This window comes from Lycorma delicatula, chromosome 7, assembly GCF_047948215.1.
Source record: "Lycorma delicatula isolate Av1 chromosome 7, ASM4794821v1, whole genome shotgun sequence".
Taxonomy (NCBI): domain Eukaryota; kingdom Metazoa; phylum Arthropoda; class Insecta; order Hemiptera; family Fulgoridae; genus Lycorma; species Lycorma delicatula.
This window is the reverse complement of record NC_134461.1, coordinates 92,215,064-92,234,650: the sequence shown is the minus strand read 5'-3', so window position 1 is coordinate 92,234,650 and position 19,587 is coordinate 92,215,064. Positions and strand designations below refer to the sequence as shown.

Sequence of the window (19,587 nt, the reverse complement as noted above, 5' to 3'; positions counted from 1 at the left end):
TTAGAAAGATTATAGATTAATAATTCCACCAAGCCATTTTTGCTTTTCCAAGAAATGAAAGCAACTACCTGTGATCACATCATAGATTCTCAATCTGAAATTTTTTTAATTTTCATTTTGTCTTTGTAACATAGGCAATGTCAGCAATGTAGGCAACGTCCGGCCAAAGAAAATCTACTAATGGTATTTTTATACAGTCAGTCGTCATATTCTATTAATTCTGCATAATTAAAACACACATTTATTTATTTATGTTATTTAATGATGTTTCGCAGCTTTGTTTAGCCACATCTTCAGATTTGTAATAATAATAATACAGAATAATAATAACAATAATAATAATAGTTATAATACAGAAACAATAAAAAAATAATCAAGATGTCAGGAATTACAAAAATTCAGTAATAGTTCAAGTAAGTAGCAAAATCGTTCGGTAAGTACAACATTGGTTTATTAATAAAATAATGCATAACACTGATAAAAAAAAAAAATAAATTAATTTATTTTCAAGTTCATTACATGTAAATACAATTTATCTATCACCCTTAATTTTAAATAAATTACAGTTAAGATATATTTCTAAAATTGCTAACAGATATATTTCTAAAACATGATGTATTGTACATCAGATGTACCTGATGTACAAAAATCCTTCATTGCTTTTACAATTGGCTTTTTTGTATTTTTCTCAAGTAAATTCCAACCTTGCAGTCTATCCTAACAGTTAAGCTTGATTTTTTGAAAAATTTACAAATTTTACTTTTTTTGAGAAATTTTAAGTCATTTCATTTAATTGTGAAATAAGATGTGGCTTATTGGAAGAATTCAAAATCATTGTTTCTTCAGTATTGCTTGATTCTTCATTGTTAATTTCAAAACTTACATTTACAGGTGGCTCAGGAACTGGAATAATTTCACTGTGAGGTACAGACCTGATGCAGATTGCAATGAAGGATATTTTGCTGATGTTTAGATTTTTTGAAATTCCTGACACTAGTTAGAATTAATAATCTGTTACAAGATCCTTTGATTCATGCCAAACCATAGGTACACCAAATGGCATAAAATTAATCTTTTCAAGATCCTTATGGTTTGGTACACCAAATGGCAAAGCCCTCTGTGTACATTTCAAGCCATTTTATACTGAAAGTACAAATGATATGCTTTTCTAATTAAATGTGTAATTTTTTTCTATTTGATTTTACAGTAACTCATCACATACATAAAAAAAAGCATCCACATCATTTTCACAATTTCAAAGCATTATGAGACAACACTATTAAACTTAGACAGTAAGAATTAACAAAATTAATTCATTCCTAAATCCAGTGCTTAATACAAAAAACTCTTTTCAGCTACATGTTTTGACCTACACAGACACATGATTAATCTTGTCCATGAAGGCTCAGCTCACTCTTCAGTACTAGGTTAAAACAAAAAATGAGTTAAAATACAATATAGTAATTTAAAATGATCTATATGTTAAAATGCAAAAATGCTTTAATAAAAAATTAAATATTTCAGATTGAAACTTAGTGTTAGAAAAACAAATTATATAGTTAATGGAAATATTTTTTTTTATAGATAAGACATCAAACCATTAATTTACTACATACAAAAACGAACTAAAACAAAATAAAAATGGATATTTGTTTAAAATTAATAAATAATGGATATTTAAATTTAATAAATAAATATACTTATGTTTTTTGACCTTCTGTTTTGTCATAGTACTGTTTTTCATGATGCGATTGATGTGATAAACTGTCCACTTTAATATTGGAGGATCATATCTCACTTAAGTACAGCAAAAAAATGTGTTTTAAGATTTGGGAAAGCTTTAGATTTTTTCTTTCAAAGGCATTTTGGTGATAATTTAGACATTCATTCTTCTGTTTGTATTTGGTAGCATGGTATAATCAGCTTTAAGGGGATTTTGATATTGGATATGAAGACTTAGATATTATAAAATGGACAATTTTAATTATTTACAATTATCTGAAGATAAGATGTTCTGAGAATATTCTGAAATATCTTTTCCAATATAGATAATTTTAATTATTCAATTTTAATTTATCTGAAGATGTTTATCTTAAAAATGTTCCGAGTATATTCTGAAAATCTTTTCCAAAATATTCAATGTACTGTTTATAATTAAATTTTTTTTATTCCAAAACATTTAAAATCCATAAAATTGTGTCCACAATTTTTTCATACTTTCATAAAAAATTCATAAAAAAATTTTAATTTCAAAATTTTAGAAAGTTGGGATTTTTTGTACAGTATTACATTAATTTATTTTTTGCTCATATTTACCATTTTTTTCACAAACACAGTTCTTTAAACTCATACCTTGTTAAAAACTGAACGACAAAAATAAATATAATAAGAGACAAAATAAATATAATTGAATGTGTTATTTTTCAATAAGCATAAATATCTTTAAAAATTGATCACTTTTTGCAAGAAGACAAAAAGCCTGAATGACAGTCTATTCAACAAATTCTGCAACATTTTATTTTTCTGAGATGTTTTGTCTAGTACTGACAGGGTACAACTGGATAATAGTAACAATCAAATTTGGTAGGCGATAAGGTTTCCATTCATAATGTTTCAGCAGGATTATTAAGTTTTGATAAATCAGATCCTACATTAATGATATACTGCAGAGCTTTGCTGAATTCTACAGAGCTTTGTGCTGAATTATTGTTTGCCAAAGTTCAGTGTTATATTAGGGGCCATCCAGGCCATTAGGCAGCTTATACACGTCATATGGAATGCATTCTACTTGTGCTGGACTTTCAGCAAACTATACACAGAGAAAAAAGCAGAGTGGTAAGTAATGTCATGTGGGTGACCATCCCAACCCCATAGGGGAAGACACCTACCCACCTTGTGACACTTCCCGTCACCACACACCACCACCCCCATTCCTATCCTTGATGGGCTTTAACAGGAGTCTGTCTTTCACCCTCTTAATGTTTTACATCTCGCAGTAATAAGCCAGGCCTCATTGGGATGTCATCAATGTAAATGCCTCTGTAGACATTTACATGGTGATTTTTAAACTCAGTTTTTGCCTTCGCTGTAGACCTCGTGGCTGTAGACATCTTGAATGTCCTACATCGTTGCTCGAACTAGCTAACAGTTGGCAGAAGCATGAACCCATGCTTACTTTTAGTGAGCCACTTTATTGTAAAATGTTCACAATGAAATTTATTTCTTGTTCTTTTAGTGAACTACAAACTTAGTTCATAATCATATTTTTTTATGAAATAGATTTATTATGAGAGCTCTCACTTTTGTTACTAAATAAGCAGCAGGTAATCTTTTTCATAAAATTTAAAAAAAGTAATTATGTAGTGGGGATCCACTTAAAGAAAAAAATTAATTAATTTTTTAATTGTAAACTGATTTCAATAATACAATTTTTGCAGTTAAAATTTTTTTATTAAAATTTGAAAATAAAAATTACATAGCATTTCCTTATAATTTAAGGAAATAATTTTTTTCATCTTAGTTCAAATAAAGTAGAAATTGATATTTTCTTGACATTTTCACTTTTCTTTTATTATTTTTAAGATTTAATATATACTTTTAAATTATGGTGGCTGTTCAAGTTTAAAATGCGAGAAGTCATTTGTAAAAATAAAATCATTAAAAATCCAATAAAATTTAAAGTGTCACAGCTGCAGTAAGAAACTGCTCTTTTTCTTTTGGGTAAATATATTTATAACCAGTTGCTGGTGATGGAGATGGGGACCTGCCAATATATACAATAGCTCCTTTTTTTTTACCTACCAATCTATTTAAACGTGGTGATACATATGTCCATGCACCCTGATTTTTGTGTTCTTCTTGCACCCAAAACAGTCTAGCATTCGGATAACTTTTCAGAGCATCATTTTCAATATCTTCATAAGGTAAAGGAAAAAGTTGTTCAATTCGTCCAATAGCAATTTCTTTTCGAAGATTTTGTTTTGCACGCATTTCTCTTAAGTCATAATAAACTTTACCAGTGCACAGTAACAACTTTACTACATCTTTACTTGGTGGTACTTCTGGATCTTTCAAGTATGGCTTAAATCTGCAATTTTTATAATTTTTTGTTAGTTAATTTATTTCTAAAGTTAGATACATCAGTTTTATTCTAATTGAAAATGTATTAACAATTTAGAATTTAAGGCTTAAAAAATTCCCAAGACATTCATTTACGTTTATAAACTAAAAATTTTGACAACGTCTTATATAATACTACTGCAGATATGTAATGCATTTGAAACTAAAAATTTTGACAGCTTCTTATAATACTACTGCAGATATGTATTGCATTGTGAGTATAACTTCAAATTATGTATGGTGACATTTTAACAGCTTGGCAATGTGGCCAGGCCAGACAAAAAAATTACATTGATTCAGTGTCTTCAGCTTGTTATTCTCAGCAAACTGGCTCAAAATTATTTGTAAAATTCTGGAAAATGATAAAAGAAAATTAGGATTGATACTCTTAATATTCAGTATTGAAAGAGCAAGTTTATACTTTTATAATGGATTTACAAATTATGATGTGATTAAGAATATGCAAGAATCTAAGAACAGATAAATATAATATTTACCTGTTAAACAAGTGATACATACAAATTGACAACCTAACAAACTGTTAATGGTGGTGACATTGACAAGCACAATGTCATCTCACCTGCATTCTTTGTTCATTGTTAGTAACTGTACATATAGTTCAATTCCACTGCTATAAGTTTGATTAACATGAATGAGTAAATTAGTTAAGACTTCAAATTAAGGCTTCCATTAAGCTAAACAAATTATTTAGAGATTCTTTACAACAGGTTTTTTTTATAACTTAAGAATTCTGGAACTTCAGGTCATTTCTTCTAGCAAAAATACTTCTACCCATGTATGTCCACTTACACAGTATCTGTATAAAAGAACTTTTTCAGTGAATGGAAAAATCACAATATCTGTATGAAAGAACTTCTTCAATGAATGGAAAAATCATTTTAAAAGATATATCAGTCCTTTTTTTATAAGAGTAGAAACTATGCATGATCTTTATGTCTACATTTTTATGTTTATAAAGATGTTTAGGAGCATTAACAAAAGATCTTACCACACTTTGGAAGCATGTAAATTGATTAGGGCTTCATACTAAGTTTCGACAATCATTACAGAAATTAGTTACAGAAGGAAGGACACTATATAGTTGATTTTTATATGATTAACATGTAGTTTCTTCTGCAAAGTTGAGGGATCTAAAAGTAATGCAAATCACTTCATAATAGAATGGGATCCAACTATTTATAAAGCACTAACACAAAGCTCCTGATGTATAAGAAACATCAAAGGATTCTTTCTCCAAGAGTAATGAGATTAACTACTAAAGTCCCTGCGACAGAGTATGTCACTTGTATGACATGAATATAATTACTGAGTTTGATATACTGATATGCAATAGTACACTTTGTTTAGTGAGGAAGGTGTAAAACTATTTTCCTTACCTCACTTTCCTTATTAATTCACACACAGGATTATGCTGTTTTCATCACAGCATCAAATAAAAAAATTAAATTACAGGATTAAATTAAAATAGAATGCCACAAATTATTACAAAAGAAAATTCAGTATTATTACATCAGTATGGTTTTTAACATTACTTCATACAACTAGAACTATGATTAGAACTAGATTTATAGTGATTTACAAAGCAATATTTACATATTTCCAGAAATATGTTATGCAGTATGCACTCTTGTTCTATCTTAGATTTTATGCTAAAGAATCTAAGTGCAATTACTATTATAATTTACTATTGTTATTTAAAAATTTAATCTTCCATTGGCAGTCTTAGTAAATTCGATTGTAATTATATACTGCTATTCCATCTCTTCAAATTAAAAATCCTGTTTAAGACAAATTAGTAAAGTTTTATAACTCACTTTGTGTTTTCAATAAAATCACTGAATGGAGATACACATTCTGGTAATCTAAGTAAAGATTTTGGAGTGAATATAATCAGAGGTTTACGATAATTCACTTTCACTTGACGGCGTAAGACATGAAAAAAATTTGCAGGTGTCGAAGCATTTACAATTAACCAATTACTTTTTACTAACTGATCAGCCATATTTGTATTTATTTCAGTATCATCATCATCACACAATTGTAAAAACCTCTCAGGACGAGCACTAGAATGTTCTGGTCCCATACCTATCAATTTAAAGAAAAATAATCTTTAATAATCTTAATTAAAAAAAATTAATTTGTACCATATGTTATAGCCCACATTGTGAAATCATTGTTCAGAAAATAGGCAATATAGACTATGAAAAGCCTGTTTAGCTGTGATTTATGATACTCCAAAATATTGCTTCACAGCTTAATTATAAACACAGCTGTGTAATTATAAAAATTTGATAATACAAAACTTTGGTAAATAGTTTTAACATCCTTGACAATCCTTAACATTGTGAGTAAATCACAGTGGTGCTATACAGGAGATGTACATGTGTGTACAAGTATGTATACACTAACATTATCATGTTTGTGTGTCAGCACAATTTAATCTACTTCAAGCAACTACTATATATTATATAAAACCACATACCACAAAAGGTAAACAGAGAAGTTGTATAAAAAAACTTGTATACAGTATCCAGTGACAATTGAGATTTTATTTGGATACTGTATACAAGTTTTTTTTAATGAAAATATAAAATGTAACATTGTTTTCTAAACAATATGAATTTAAAAAATGTCACCTCTAAAAAAAATGTAAGAAGCTTATCTACCTCTGGGTCAACTTTTACAGATTTAGTTTGGTCTTGTGTTATGAAATTCTAAGCTCAATTTTACATTATCATGTGGAGAACAGGACAGATGATCTAGCATTGTTGCCGTTTGTGTTTTGTTCTGGAACACCACTGCGTAAAATCAGGTTTATTTCTCCTACTCTTTGCTTATTTGACACAACATAGTGTTCTAAATTATTCATACTAATTGAATAAACTGCAATAATAGAGGCTTATAACTGTCTTAATTAATTTCATTAAAAAATTTGACAAGGGTTTTTGTCTAGTTTTATTGAACTATTTTTAACAAGAGCAGCTATAATTCATCAGTTACCAAGAAAGCTGTTAAAACTTAAGAGATGCCATACCAATTGTGTACAACTTATTTACTGGCAGTCTGGAGACTGAGCATATTTTGTCTATGCAGTAGTAAGTTCTGCTACTGCAATCATAAATGAAGTTATACTGTCAGTGTTAAAAATACAACATATTAAACCAATATTTTTTTGATAAACTTCATGCCTTAATGTATTAATGGAGTAAATTAATATTCTTAATTCATTTAAGGTGAATAAATTTATTTACCTTCCAATCCATGGGGAAGTAAAACAACAACACCACAATGTCTATACCATTTTCCACCACCACTACTTAAATACTGATCGATAATAACCTGTGCAGAATTTGAAAAATCACCAAATTGAGCTTCCCACATAAGCAGAGTATTAGGATTAACTAGACTCATACCAAATTCAAATCCAAGAACACCAAATTCTGACAATGAACTGTTACACAATGAATATGTTGCTTGATTCTCAAATATATTTTGTAATACATTAATCTGTCTACCATCATTTTGATCATGTAATACATGATGTCTATGGCTGAATGTTCCTCTTTCAACATCTTGACCACTGAGTCGAACAAAAATTTGTTCCTAAATTAACAAAAATATACAATTTTACTTACAGTTTTAAAATAACTTACATTTTTAAAATAACTAATAATAACTTACAGTTATAATACACTAATCTAATCCATTCTACAAATATAACATCTGTTTCAGTTGTATAAATTTCATATTGCTCATAGATGTCCTGAAACCCGGTCCTGCGGAATTAACTAAATTTGGTTTACACATTACTCAGCTTCCTATGAACAGCTGTTTATTCCCAATGAACATTCACAGTGTCAGTCAATTTTGGCTTATTAGGAATTATGATCATTCATATTACTTTGAGGGATAGAATATTGCATTTTCAAACATTATGATATGTCTGGATGATTTAAACTTACATTGCAGACACTGATCGTCCACTTCAAAAGATTGGACCCCAGGCTGCTGGGGTTCCATTCATTACCATTAGATGAGCATGGACTGGTCAGATTACAAGCTGGGGTTCCATTCATTACCATTAGATGAGCATGGACTGGTCAGATTACAATGTATTTGGTTGGTCATTGGTGGAGTAGTTGACTCAGGTGACAGTCATATTGTCATATTACATCTACAGGTGACAAAAGAACACCTCTCCATCAATAGAAAAGTTACCACTCAAGCTAAAAAGGGATAAGAGAATCACGTAGAAAAATAACAATGAATTTTTCTATAATAATAACAATAAAGGTTATGATTATAATAAATTTGTAATAATTCATGCGTATAATACAAATAATTATTAACACTTGTAAAACAAGTCTTACTTGCTAGGGAAATGTTTGTCAATGCCAACAGTGCTCATGATATAATAGATTTATATCAATAATCTTTAATTGCCTGGTATGAAAAGAAATAATAACAGAAAGAAATAATGTCAAACAAAGGATAAATCTGTGAATAATGTGTACCTGTAAAAGAGAACCAAATGAGAATAATTCTCCAAAGGCCCAATCAGCTATTTTATTTTCTAACATTTTCCTTCTGCTTGCTAATATACGTTCAATTCCTCTATGAAGAGTAAAGTTTTCTGGTGGAGTTGATACCTTTGTTCCAATTTTCATCAATACATCTAACCCAATACCTGTTGCAGGAATTTCATATGGATCTTTGGTAGGCTATAAAAAAAAAGAAAAATGGTAAATATGTTAATTTACATTTAAAAAAATTGTAAATGATGTTAAATTTAAAAAAAATACTCCATTAATTTTTGTTTACAGACTGTAAAAAGTAACCTTTGGTAATCTTAACAGTATGTTATAACTCAGTTTATATAAATAATTTACTTTAGAAGATCCAAGGATAAACTTAACTTTAGATTCATGAAATATAAGTAATTAAATTTAATATGTCTTAAGAATTTTTTAAATTTTTCTGTGGAATGTAATTCTTTGTTGTGGTATTGCAATAGTACAATAAGAAAAAATAGTACAAGCCTTTGGAATGCGATAAGAGAAGGATATATATATATATATATATATATATATATATATTCTTTTTCTATTCCATATCATAACCAGACACCAATCCTTTTCTTTTAATTCCTCTAGGGGACAGCTGAAAGTGGTGGCAAAGAAATATTTATGGATATAGCTATTATATTATTAAAGTGATTGTACTAATTAATGGTTTTTGAAATATTTTAATTCTTGATTTTTGTTACAAAATAAGATCTGAAAGCTATATTTCATTCTAACTTTCTCTGTAGGTAATTTAATCTACTTTCAGCCTCATTTTATTTTAGTACTTTTTTCATTTTGTTTTAGCACAATGTGATAAATGAAAGCTACATGAATAACTAGATTTCATATCAGATTGCAGCATTTTATAACCTTGATTATCTACATGAAACATTTTTTTTTGGCAAATTTTATATTCATGCTAGAAATATATTTTATTATTGAAGGAGGGTAGTAGTTTTTTCTCTTCCTCAACCATGAATACAATAAGGGACCAGTTATACTTCTCATTACAAATTTTCAATATATATATAAATGTATATTTATAATTTTTATATTTATTTTTTAATGTTTTTAAAATATTTGTATTTTTATTCTCACGATATTAAGAGTAATTGTTGCTAAAGCTCAGCTTTAGCTACAGTTAAGAGAAAAGATTCATGGAAGAAAATTACTGAAGAATTAGTATAAATAAATTAGTATTTCACAGTTAACATCTCAAAGCACTGTTTGTATCATTTTGACATAAAACATGATTGATGATTTTTAAAAGTAAATCTAACTGAAAGTATAGTTTTCAAAAATTACAGTAAAAAAATTGCTCCATGGTGAAGACAACCAGTCATCAGGATTAAGTGATTTAATATTTTTTGCTTCATTGTATGCTTTTTCTAATTTATCTTGATAATGTTGCTCCATAGTTTTTATTTCATCTTCAGTAACAACCTGATAATTTAAAGTCATAATTAAAAAAATATTTTTCTGTAATTCTAGCTAGTATTATATAATTATTATAAATAATTAAAAATAATTTATAATTACTTATCAATTTTTTTTTAGTATAGTTATTACAAGCAGGACTAGAATGAATGCAAGGAGGTTCTCTCACAGCTTTGATGTTATGTTGCATTCCTCAAAAGAGGACATGTTTCGGTCATGTTTTCTTTTCTTTTTTTATATTTGCACAAGAAAACTAATAGGCATTGTTGGTACACTGTTTTATATATAAAGTCATTCACTGGCAAACTATTCTTTTTAACAGTTTTTCATTTAAACTTTATTTCTTGTTAAATTTTTTCATATTTCTGCATTTTCAGATAGAAACACATTTTGTAGGTTTATTTATCAAAATCTAAAATAATATATAAAGACCTACTAGAAATAGTTAAATATGATGCTATAATCCCAGTTCATTAATGACAAAATAAATATTTAAAATTAGGCACTACTAAATTTTTCTAGTTGTGGGTATATCCTTTGCATATTATATCTTGTTTCTAAGAGGCAATTTATAAAAAAATGATTCTGCATTTGTGTGTAATGACTAACTAATCAAACTGGGTCGGCATGTCAGTGCATTATACTTTGTATTTTGTTCATAGTTCATAATTATAAAATAAATCCATAATTATAAAAATTGTGTGGTGTAATAATTATGTAATCAATTATATTTACACATTTATAAATTGGCATCAAACAGATATCCCAGTGGATGAATTCATAACTTGCTCTCTTCTCTCAGAAAAAGGAAACCAAATTACTTAACTGAATTTTTTTCTTGAGTAGGAAGGATGATTGCTTTCTAATCCCATCTGTATAACTCAGTAAATTATCAGGGAAAGAAAAGTTAAAATGACCATTTTAGTATTAAATGTATGCATTGATAACTGCAGTATTATCTTCTAAGCTAGAATTACAAAAGTAATCAAATCATGCACTATGGATCTATTATTAATCTATGTAAAGCTTGTAGTAATGAAGTTCTAACTTAAGCATATACCTTCTCATCCAAAAGTTGTTGTTTATATTTGTAATAAACAGGTTTAATATTTTTTATTATAGTATACATATTAGGTTGGGTAAACATAGGTTCATCTACTTCATTATGACCAAATCGTCGATAACCAACTAAATCTATTACGATATCACTGTGAACAAACAAAATAATTACTGGAGAAAAAGCCAAAAGTTACCTTAATTTATTTTTACACTAAATGACATTTTAATCTTCTGTTTCACAATTAAAACAACTGATTAAAGAGTTGAAACATCAAAACAGTAAACACTATATACAGTCACAATATTTGTTAAGAAATCATTATTAAAACCTAAGAACTTAATTATTATACATATGCTAACTAATTATTTTACATATGCTTGTGAGTGGTTATAAAGGAACAGTTATTTCCATCAGATTGTAGATATGACACATAACTTCAGGGTCATTTAATAAAATCTGTTACTATATAATATTATGCCTCTTTCTGAAGATTAGAATTAACAGGTTTGGTTATTTAAATTTAAAATGAATTATTAAATGTATACTATTGCCAAATTTAATTTGTCAATGTACATTAACTTTATTATTTTCATTTTTAATATGATGAATATACCAATGATTAGTTTTAGCTTATGTTAATCTTTTTGTGTCTAAAAATATTAAAACTATTTTCTATTTCTAATTTATGTTGCTCATTTATTTCATTATATTTGGAAGCCCTTAATGAATTCAACCCAAAAGTTATTTATTTGAAACAAATTTCAAATAATGATTTTAATTTGATTAATGAGCTATTATAAGTAAACAAATATATAAACAGATTACTGATTACTATCTGATTATGTGTCTATTGTTTCAAAAAGTTATTTGTGAGTACAAATAAAAAGAAAAGGACTAAAAGTTGATTCCTGGCTTACATGACTATAATTTATATTAGTGTAAAGGTTACCAGAGGGCTTATAAAGGTGACCAGGATGTGCCTCAAGCAATTCAACTTATGGTTGATTGTAATAAGCTATTAGAAAGTGTAGTGATATGCTTTTGGTATAAAAATACATTTAACCAGTTTATTAGTAATTAAACCCATGATAATTATAAATTGCTATATACTAATATATATGAACTAACTTCTGAAATTTTGCTCTGTATTCTGCTGCCACATGAGAGGTGTAAATAACAGCATCAACATCATCTGCATTTACATGTATTATGGGCACATCCAATACCTTAGCTACTGCTGTACAATACTCCGACGACCTTGATAAATAAGGATCAGTTGTAAATCCAATCTGAAAAAAATTTAGATTAATATAAATTTTTTACTTTAATATAATATATTTTTAATATAATTTTAAATTTTTACTTAAAGTTGCTAAAACATAAAACCATTAAGTAATTTATTTTTATGTATTACAACATACAGTTTAATGATTATTAGAACTAAAGTGGTAGTAAAAGAACATTTTTTATGGATTTAAATTAAATCACACAGTATAACATAACTGTGTAGATTGTAGTTTAAACTGTAGATTAAAACGATCTTGGTAAAGCAAAGGTTAAAGAGAATGTTAAAATAATTAATTGTTTTCTTAATTCATCTTAAGAAAGTAAACAATTTTTTCTATCAATTAAATCACCAAAATCAAATGTTAAGATTTATTAATAAAAATTTTAATAAGAAAAAAAAGATATTCTAATAAAAAAAAAAGATTCATAGTTTCACCAATGGTTTGACAATATGATTTGTATTGTTCTAATTAGATACAGTTTTTGTTCTAATTAGATATAATAGAATTTTCATAAAAATACTTGAAACTCCTTGGTTTCAAGTATTTTTTAAACAATGTAAAACAACATTTTACTTAACGTATTACTTACATTAAGTATATATTATGAGAGTAAATTCTGAAGTTTTTTGGTGTTTAATACACTTCAAATATGAGCACTATTTGAGCTCATCCACAACAGCTCATCCACATTGAGCTGGATCCAAACTGTGATCCAGCTCTTCCCATATACTTACCAGCATGTCTGGTGTAATGATGTTATTGCCATAACAATCCTCTCCCATAGGCAGTTGATGTCAGATTTTCTCCAAATAAATGTTTTTCACTTTCCCCTATAAACAAATCTAGTGGGGTCATGCAATCAGCCCTCCTCTTCCAATCCACCTGTTTTGACAAGGTTTCTGTAATGTAGCAAACTGCCATCCAGCTCCTTTTTCTTCTTCAATATTGTCAATCTGTGGAAAGACGTAAACTTCAAGCGTATTACAGAAAACATCCACATTAATTGTGCTTTCTACAAAAGTGGACAGGCCCACATGGCCATTTTGAAGAGTTACACTGATGTTAAATAATTTCATGCAGTAGCATCTTCTCAATCTTTGCACTTATGTCATTGGGTTTCATATAAAGATTTTTATCTCATATCCACACAGTCTAAGCCTCTTACACACCACTTTGTACATAGATTTAGGTATGCCTAACTCTAAACTGCACCTTGCTTATGATCTTCAGGCTATGGCTACAAGATGCTCAGATCCATTCCTCATTCTGTTCAGATAAGATGGGCCTACTTGGTGACTTAAGACACTGCCTGTTTCCTTAAACTGATTAAACCACTGGAGTGTTGTTTTATTCGTAGGCATGGCACCACCATATTCATGACATGACAAGACAAGAGTGAGATTACTGATTGAATATGCAGAAAAGGTCACAATGGTGCCAAATGTGACAAATATTTGTGATGAAAAACTTTCAATAAACAAATATGAAAAACCAATACTTTTAACTAATTTCATTATGATTTTTTGGAATTAAGGAGTTCTTTAATAAACAACACTGTATAAATCTGCCTAGTGATAAGCTGGGTTTTTGAATTCATCTGAATATAATCTTCCTACATTGTTTTTCAGAATTTAATATCCATCCTATTATGTTACAATATTTGGTAGGGGTAAATGAGATAATTTTACCAGACTGTACATGTTAAATATGCTTTGTACATATTTGATCAATAGCAATTACTGTGTACTAAACAGTAAAGTCTTACTTGATTATTCAGAACAATATGTACAGTTCCACCAGTTTTGAAGCACAACAATTCTGATAGATGAAATGTTTCATATACAATTCCTTGACCACACACTGCAGCATCTCCATGTATAAGAACTGGCCACACCTAGAACATTTTAACAATATTTATTCTGTAGATATAATAAAAAAGATTAATGAAAATAAATTTTATGATCAACAATAAGCAATGATGATAACCATCAAACATTTAAACATATTTAATTTAAAAAAATGAAAGTTAACTTTCATTAATTCGAAGTCTTAATTAAGACTTAAGTTAATTAAGTCTTAACTTAATTCGAAATCAATCACAAATTAAAGGATAAGTTCAGTATGAAATTTGTAAACATTCAAAATGACAACTACAGCCAATGGCTTCAAATCAGTATCAGAATCATAAACTGCAGTTAGTGAGGGTAACATCAAAAATGATAGATTATGAAACAACTCGAATCTGAAGGACTGATTTGAAGCAGATACAGATTTGATACAGATTGAAATATGTATCAAATCCATTCCAATGTATGTGGATTCAATCAAGACTGTACAGAATAGATTTTTAAGATTCTATTACAAGAAATTCAAAAACTTTTGTCCTTTGGGATAACACACTCAAATCTGAGAGAAACATTTAACATCAAATCCTAAGGCAGGAAATCACCTCAGTGGTTCTATTTTATAGATTTATGAAATCACTTTGGTGGAGCTTCAGAGCATGTGTTTCTTTGTCTCCAAATAGAAGATCTAACCTGATGACTTACCTCTTGGATTTTACCTAAGGGCTTAGCTTCTATGTTAATAACTATAACCAGTATGTATTCTTAGTTTTAGTTTTATATAGTTTAGTTATAGTTAATTTAATCTGAAAATCTGCTGGCCATTGTATTACTGTTAAAATAATTATTTAATTCTTGGTTTATTGTCACCATTCTTATAAAATAGAAACTAAAATAATGTAATAATGAAGCAGCAGATATTTATATAAGTGCTTTCAGTCTGCTTGAAATATAACCAATTTGTAGGTATAAAAATGTAAAAACTATATTTACAGAACTTAACACATGTGTAAAAATATACAGAATGTATCATGTACTTGTGAAAATAGTGGAAAAGTTTATACAAATATATTTCACTCTGATTTCAGCTACCCCAGTGAAATGAGATCATATTGAAATTTTTCTTAACAAGTAACACAGAATTATGTTTTTGACCTGAAAAATTGAATAAATAAACCCCTAGAACTATATCTGCAGTAGTTTGAGAAATCTAAGAAAACCTGTAACTTGGGGTAGAAAACCATGTTTTATTACATAGATTTTCATTGTTAAAGGGGTCTTTCTAAGCAGATTGGAGTTTTGCAATTGATGGTTTGGAGGACATAAATGTTTTATCCTTACCATAAACAGCACCAGTTAAACATCTACACCCAGGAGATGTGTCCACTTTGTTTGGAGTTCTGCAACTGATTGAATACAAATAGACAATTCTGAAAGTATGTTTTGTTTACCAACGATGCAAATTTCACTCCGAAGTGAAATTAACTATATAATATATAATACACTTTGTTCTAGTGTACTGTTTCTAGACAAAATTTGAATTTGTTTTATTAACTTATCTTAACACCATTTGTTCAGAATTAAATTCTCTGACATGCTTTGTTTTATATGTTTATACAGTTTAACACTGTTATTGTACATCAAACTTTTTTTACCCCAATTTGTCTTCACCTCAGATTAAAAACTGAAACCATTAAAAAAACCATTAAAATCAGGTCAAACCATAAATCACTAATTCTGTTCCTTGATTTACATCCTAAAAATTTCAGTATGATCATATTTCACTGGGCTATCTGAAAATCCAAGTGAAATCTCACTAGCTGTAACTCAAAACTAAGCATTTTAGGACATATGTTTATATGAACTTTTTCCATTACTTTTACAAGTAGAGAAGTCCCAGAAGAACTTTGTGATACTATATCTACATCACTATAAACCACTTACTATTAATATAAACTACATTTATATTTATTTAACAAATTATAATATAGCACAAAGCAGGTGCTAACAGAAGTTTTGAAAAAACAAAAAACATCAACCAACAGAGATTTTATAAAATCAGTAAACAAGTATGACAAAAATGAAATGAGAGGATCATACTGAAAAAATGCAACCACTTTGAAAATTTAGAATGTAACAATATTGGAAGTTAGAAAAATTAAGTAAAATTTTATGCTATTGAAAAATTACATGATATAAAAATGAATTAAAATGAATTTGTTAAGGATAGCTGGATCAGAAGTTACTGATTTTAAAACAAGCAAACTCATCAAAGTTTATAAACAGACAATAGTAGACTGTTTTATTAAATAAAATCTTTTGAAGGAGGAAGGATTTTTCTAATGCTAAATTTTAATTTAAGAATTCACAGTGTATAAAAGTATTAAAAAGCAGCGACCAGAACCATACAATCCAAAGCTTTTTGTTCACAGATTTATAAGATTACTTCTTATAGAATGTAAATTTTTAAACAAAACAGTTTTTTCATTAAAAAAAAAATTATAGACATGAAAAAGTGACTGCAGTACCAATCTCAATAAGATTATTACAAGAATTAAAGATATTGCAATAACGAAGTTATTGTTATAGTGTATCTCCTTACACTTTCCATCACATTACATACATTTACATCATAGTAACAAACAGTTACTATCCAAACTGTATTAATTGTGTGTTATTAAATATGAAAACACCAGGCTATAAAACATAAGTGTTTTAAGTGTTGTTCAAAACAAACAAGTATTATTCTATGGGTGAAATTGAAAATGTGAAGTGAATTTACAGTGTAATTTATTAGAAGATGTACATTTTCAGAGTGTTTTCACATGGAAAATGAATTTATTATTATTAAACATATAACATATTTAGGAATAAAGATGTATCCTTAAGATTTTTGGGTGGATTGATTATTTTCATCGTAGATATTTTAAAGTGAACAACCAGACAGATTATTATTACCAGACTGATTCAGTTCATTATCAACAGTTTACACTGCTTCAAACTATGAAAAACTTTTTCAAGTGCACTATATAAAAATCATTATACATAAGCAGTGTACAATTAAACTGGAAGCATATGCATCCAAATACCTCTTCAGTGGTATATAACAAAGATCATAGTGCCCACTGAATAGAATGCCCAATAATCAGTAATTTTTAAAAGCTAAACAGACATGAAAATTCATCCCTCAGAATAAATTATATACAATGTAGTCAAACGTATTGTATTAAAAATAAAATTATATATATGCATCACCAGTGTTATAATGGGAAGTGCAAAAAACTTTCTATAACAAGATGAAAAAAAATAAATAAAAAATAAAACCAATAGTGATTTCATTAATTTGATTTCGTCAATTTGAAAATAAAAAATTTTTACCAATAAATTAAATTTAAAAATTTTATCATTAGAGAAACTTATTTGGCAACCACCAGTGAACATGAATTATTCACCTTAACCTAGTCTCTCCAAATATAAATGACAAAAAGGGACAATTCTCAGTGAGTCTCATACAGACAAAAAAAAAATGGACAATACTACTAGAAAGATGCTCAGCTCCTCAGTAGATTATAGTGGGTTGATGTTAATAGAGGTTTTGAGACAAATGTACAAAAAAATTGTTTAAACCTATCTTAAGAATAATTGTAGCTAGGAGTAATGCAATGAACTGTGAAAATTATTTATAAATAAAGAACCGAAGGAGAAGAGAGGCAGTAACCAATCTTTTTAATAATTTGGTAGTTCACTTTTAAAGAGTAGCAGAGGTGCAAAAGTAATCAAATCAACCAAACAATAACAGTAAAAAAATATTTATATTTAATAAGCCACCTAGAACAGAAAATTAAGATTACCATCTTAATATATATATATATATATATATATATATATATATATATATATATATATATATATATTTATATTATTATATTTACTTACTTTAGTCTTTTCTGTATCTTTAAAAAAAATCTGCTCTGCTGCAGCTTTGCCATTTACAATAGGATTAATAGATTCAAGATGAGATGGGTTTGCACACAATGATATTCTAATATTCTTATCTGTAAGACCATGCTTTATATTTGTTGTAGAACCCATATGATATTTAACATCACCTGTACCATGGTATTTTTCTGGATCTAATGACTGAAAATGTGCAAATACTTTTTCCAATGGTTTTTCCATTACATTTGCTAAGGTATTCAGTCGTCCTCTATGAGCCATTCCTGAAACAAAATAATTTTCCTATATTTTATTTCATTAATGTTTTATTAAGTATTTCAACAATACACTTTGTTCTAGAAGTAATATACAGTTTTATCTTAAATATTAATAGCTAATACTAAGACCATAAGCATTAAGCCTACAAAATACATAATGCATTTTATCTCAATCTAGAAAACGTAGTGTGTGTTTTATACATTTAAACATTTTACATTACCAACACTTTAAATATTGTAAAAATTTTACATAAAACATTTTATCAAAGATTAAACTTGCTCTATAGAAGACACTCAAGCATATATAAAATAATTTATATATTGGAATGCTGTACCAATTATTCTTTAACAATGAATGCAATTTATTAAATGACTATTTATTGTTAAACAATCTAATTTTTAAAAACAAATTTTAAAATATTTCAAATAGAGATAGTGAAAGTTTCATTAAAATTAATACAGATCATAATTGAATTCAGTTTGGTGTTTTATTCTATACCTTTACTTAAGATATCAAATTATTAAATTTGTTTTATTTTGCATTATTGTCAACTCTTCATTTTCCTCAAATCATTGAAAATCAAGCTATTATTACTGAAACTGAAAAAAGACATCTGGGGTGGCCATCAGAACTGCTAACCTTTTCAAATGTAATTGATGGATGAAGCCTTCACACTTAATGAAAATCCATATCGAAATGAAAATGAATATGTTTTGATTTTCTCAGTATTTATTTAAATAAATGGCAGCTGTTTCAGTACACAGCACCTTCCTTAGATGTTACGTATAGAATACATAACCTATTCAATCTTTTGGTTTTATATATTTACCTTTCTTTTGTATCCTACTTATTAATACATAACCACCAGAGGAAGGTATACTGTATACTGAAACAGCTTTGTAATTTTTAAAAATCAATTTTTTAAAAATAAAAAAATCTGTTAATTTGAAAAATTTTTTGAAAATCAAAAAAAATGTTCTATTTGTTTTCAACAGTGTGATGTGGGTGTCCCACATTGTTAATAAGAATAGCTTATT

General features: G+C 27.8%; 1 protein-coding gene across 1 annotated transcript in view; it reads right to left on the bottom strand.

Annotated features, from left to right (window-relative positions):
- The window catches only part of LOC142328334 (2-oxoglutarate dehydrogenase complex component E1-like), a 29,725-nt gene that overhangs the window by 1,986 nt on the left and 8,152 nt on the right, over positions 1 to 19,587 (bottom strand). Inside the window, exons 5-13 of the mRNA XM_075372039.1 lie at positions 18,272 to 18,555; positions 14,257 to 14,385; positions 12,331 to 12,491; positions 11,203 to 11,350; positions 10,011 to 10,148; positions 8,655 to 8,861; positions 7,392 to 7,743; positions 5,955 to 6,225; positions 3,802 to 4,087 (exon numbers count right to left, since the gene is read on the bottom strand). Of these exons, the coding sequence (XP_075228154.1) occupies positions 3,802 to 4,087; positions 5,955 to 6,225; positions 7,392 to 7,743; positions 8,655 to 8,861; positions 10,011 to 10,148; positions 11,203 to 11,350; positions 12,331 to 12,491; positions 14,257 to 14,385; positions 18,272 to 18,555 (1,976 nt within the window). The remainder of the gene's footprint in view (positions 1 to 3,801; positions 4,088 to 5,954; positions 6,226 to 7,391; positions 7,744 to 8,654; positions 8,862 to 10,010; positions 10,149 to 11,202; positions 11,351 to 12,330; positions 12,492 to 14,256; positions 14,386 to 18,271; positions 18,556 to 19,587) is intronic.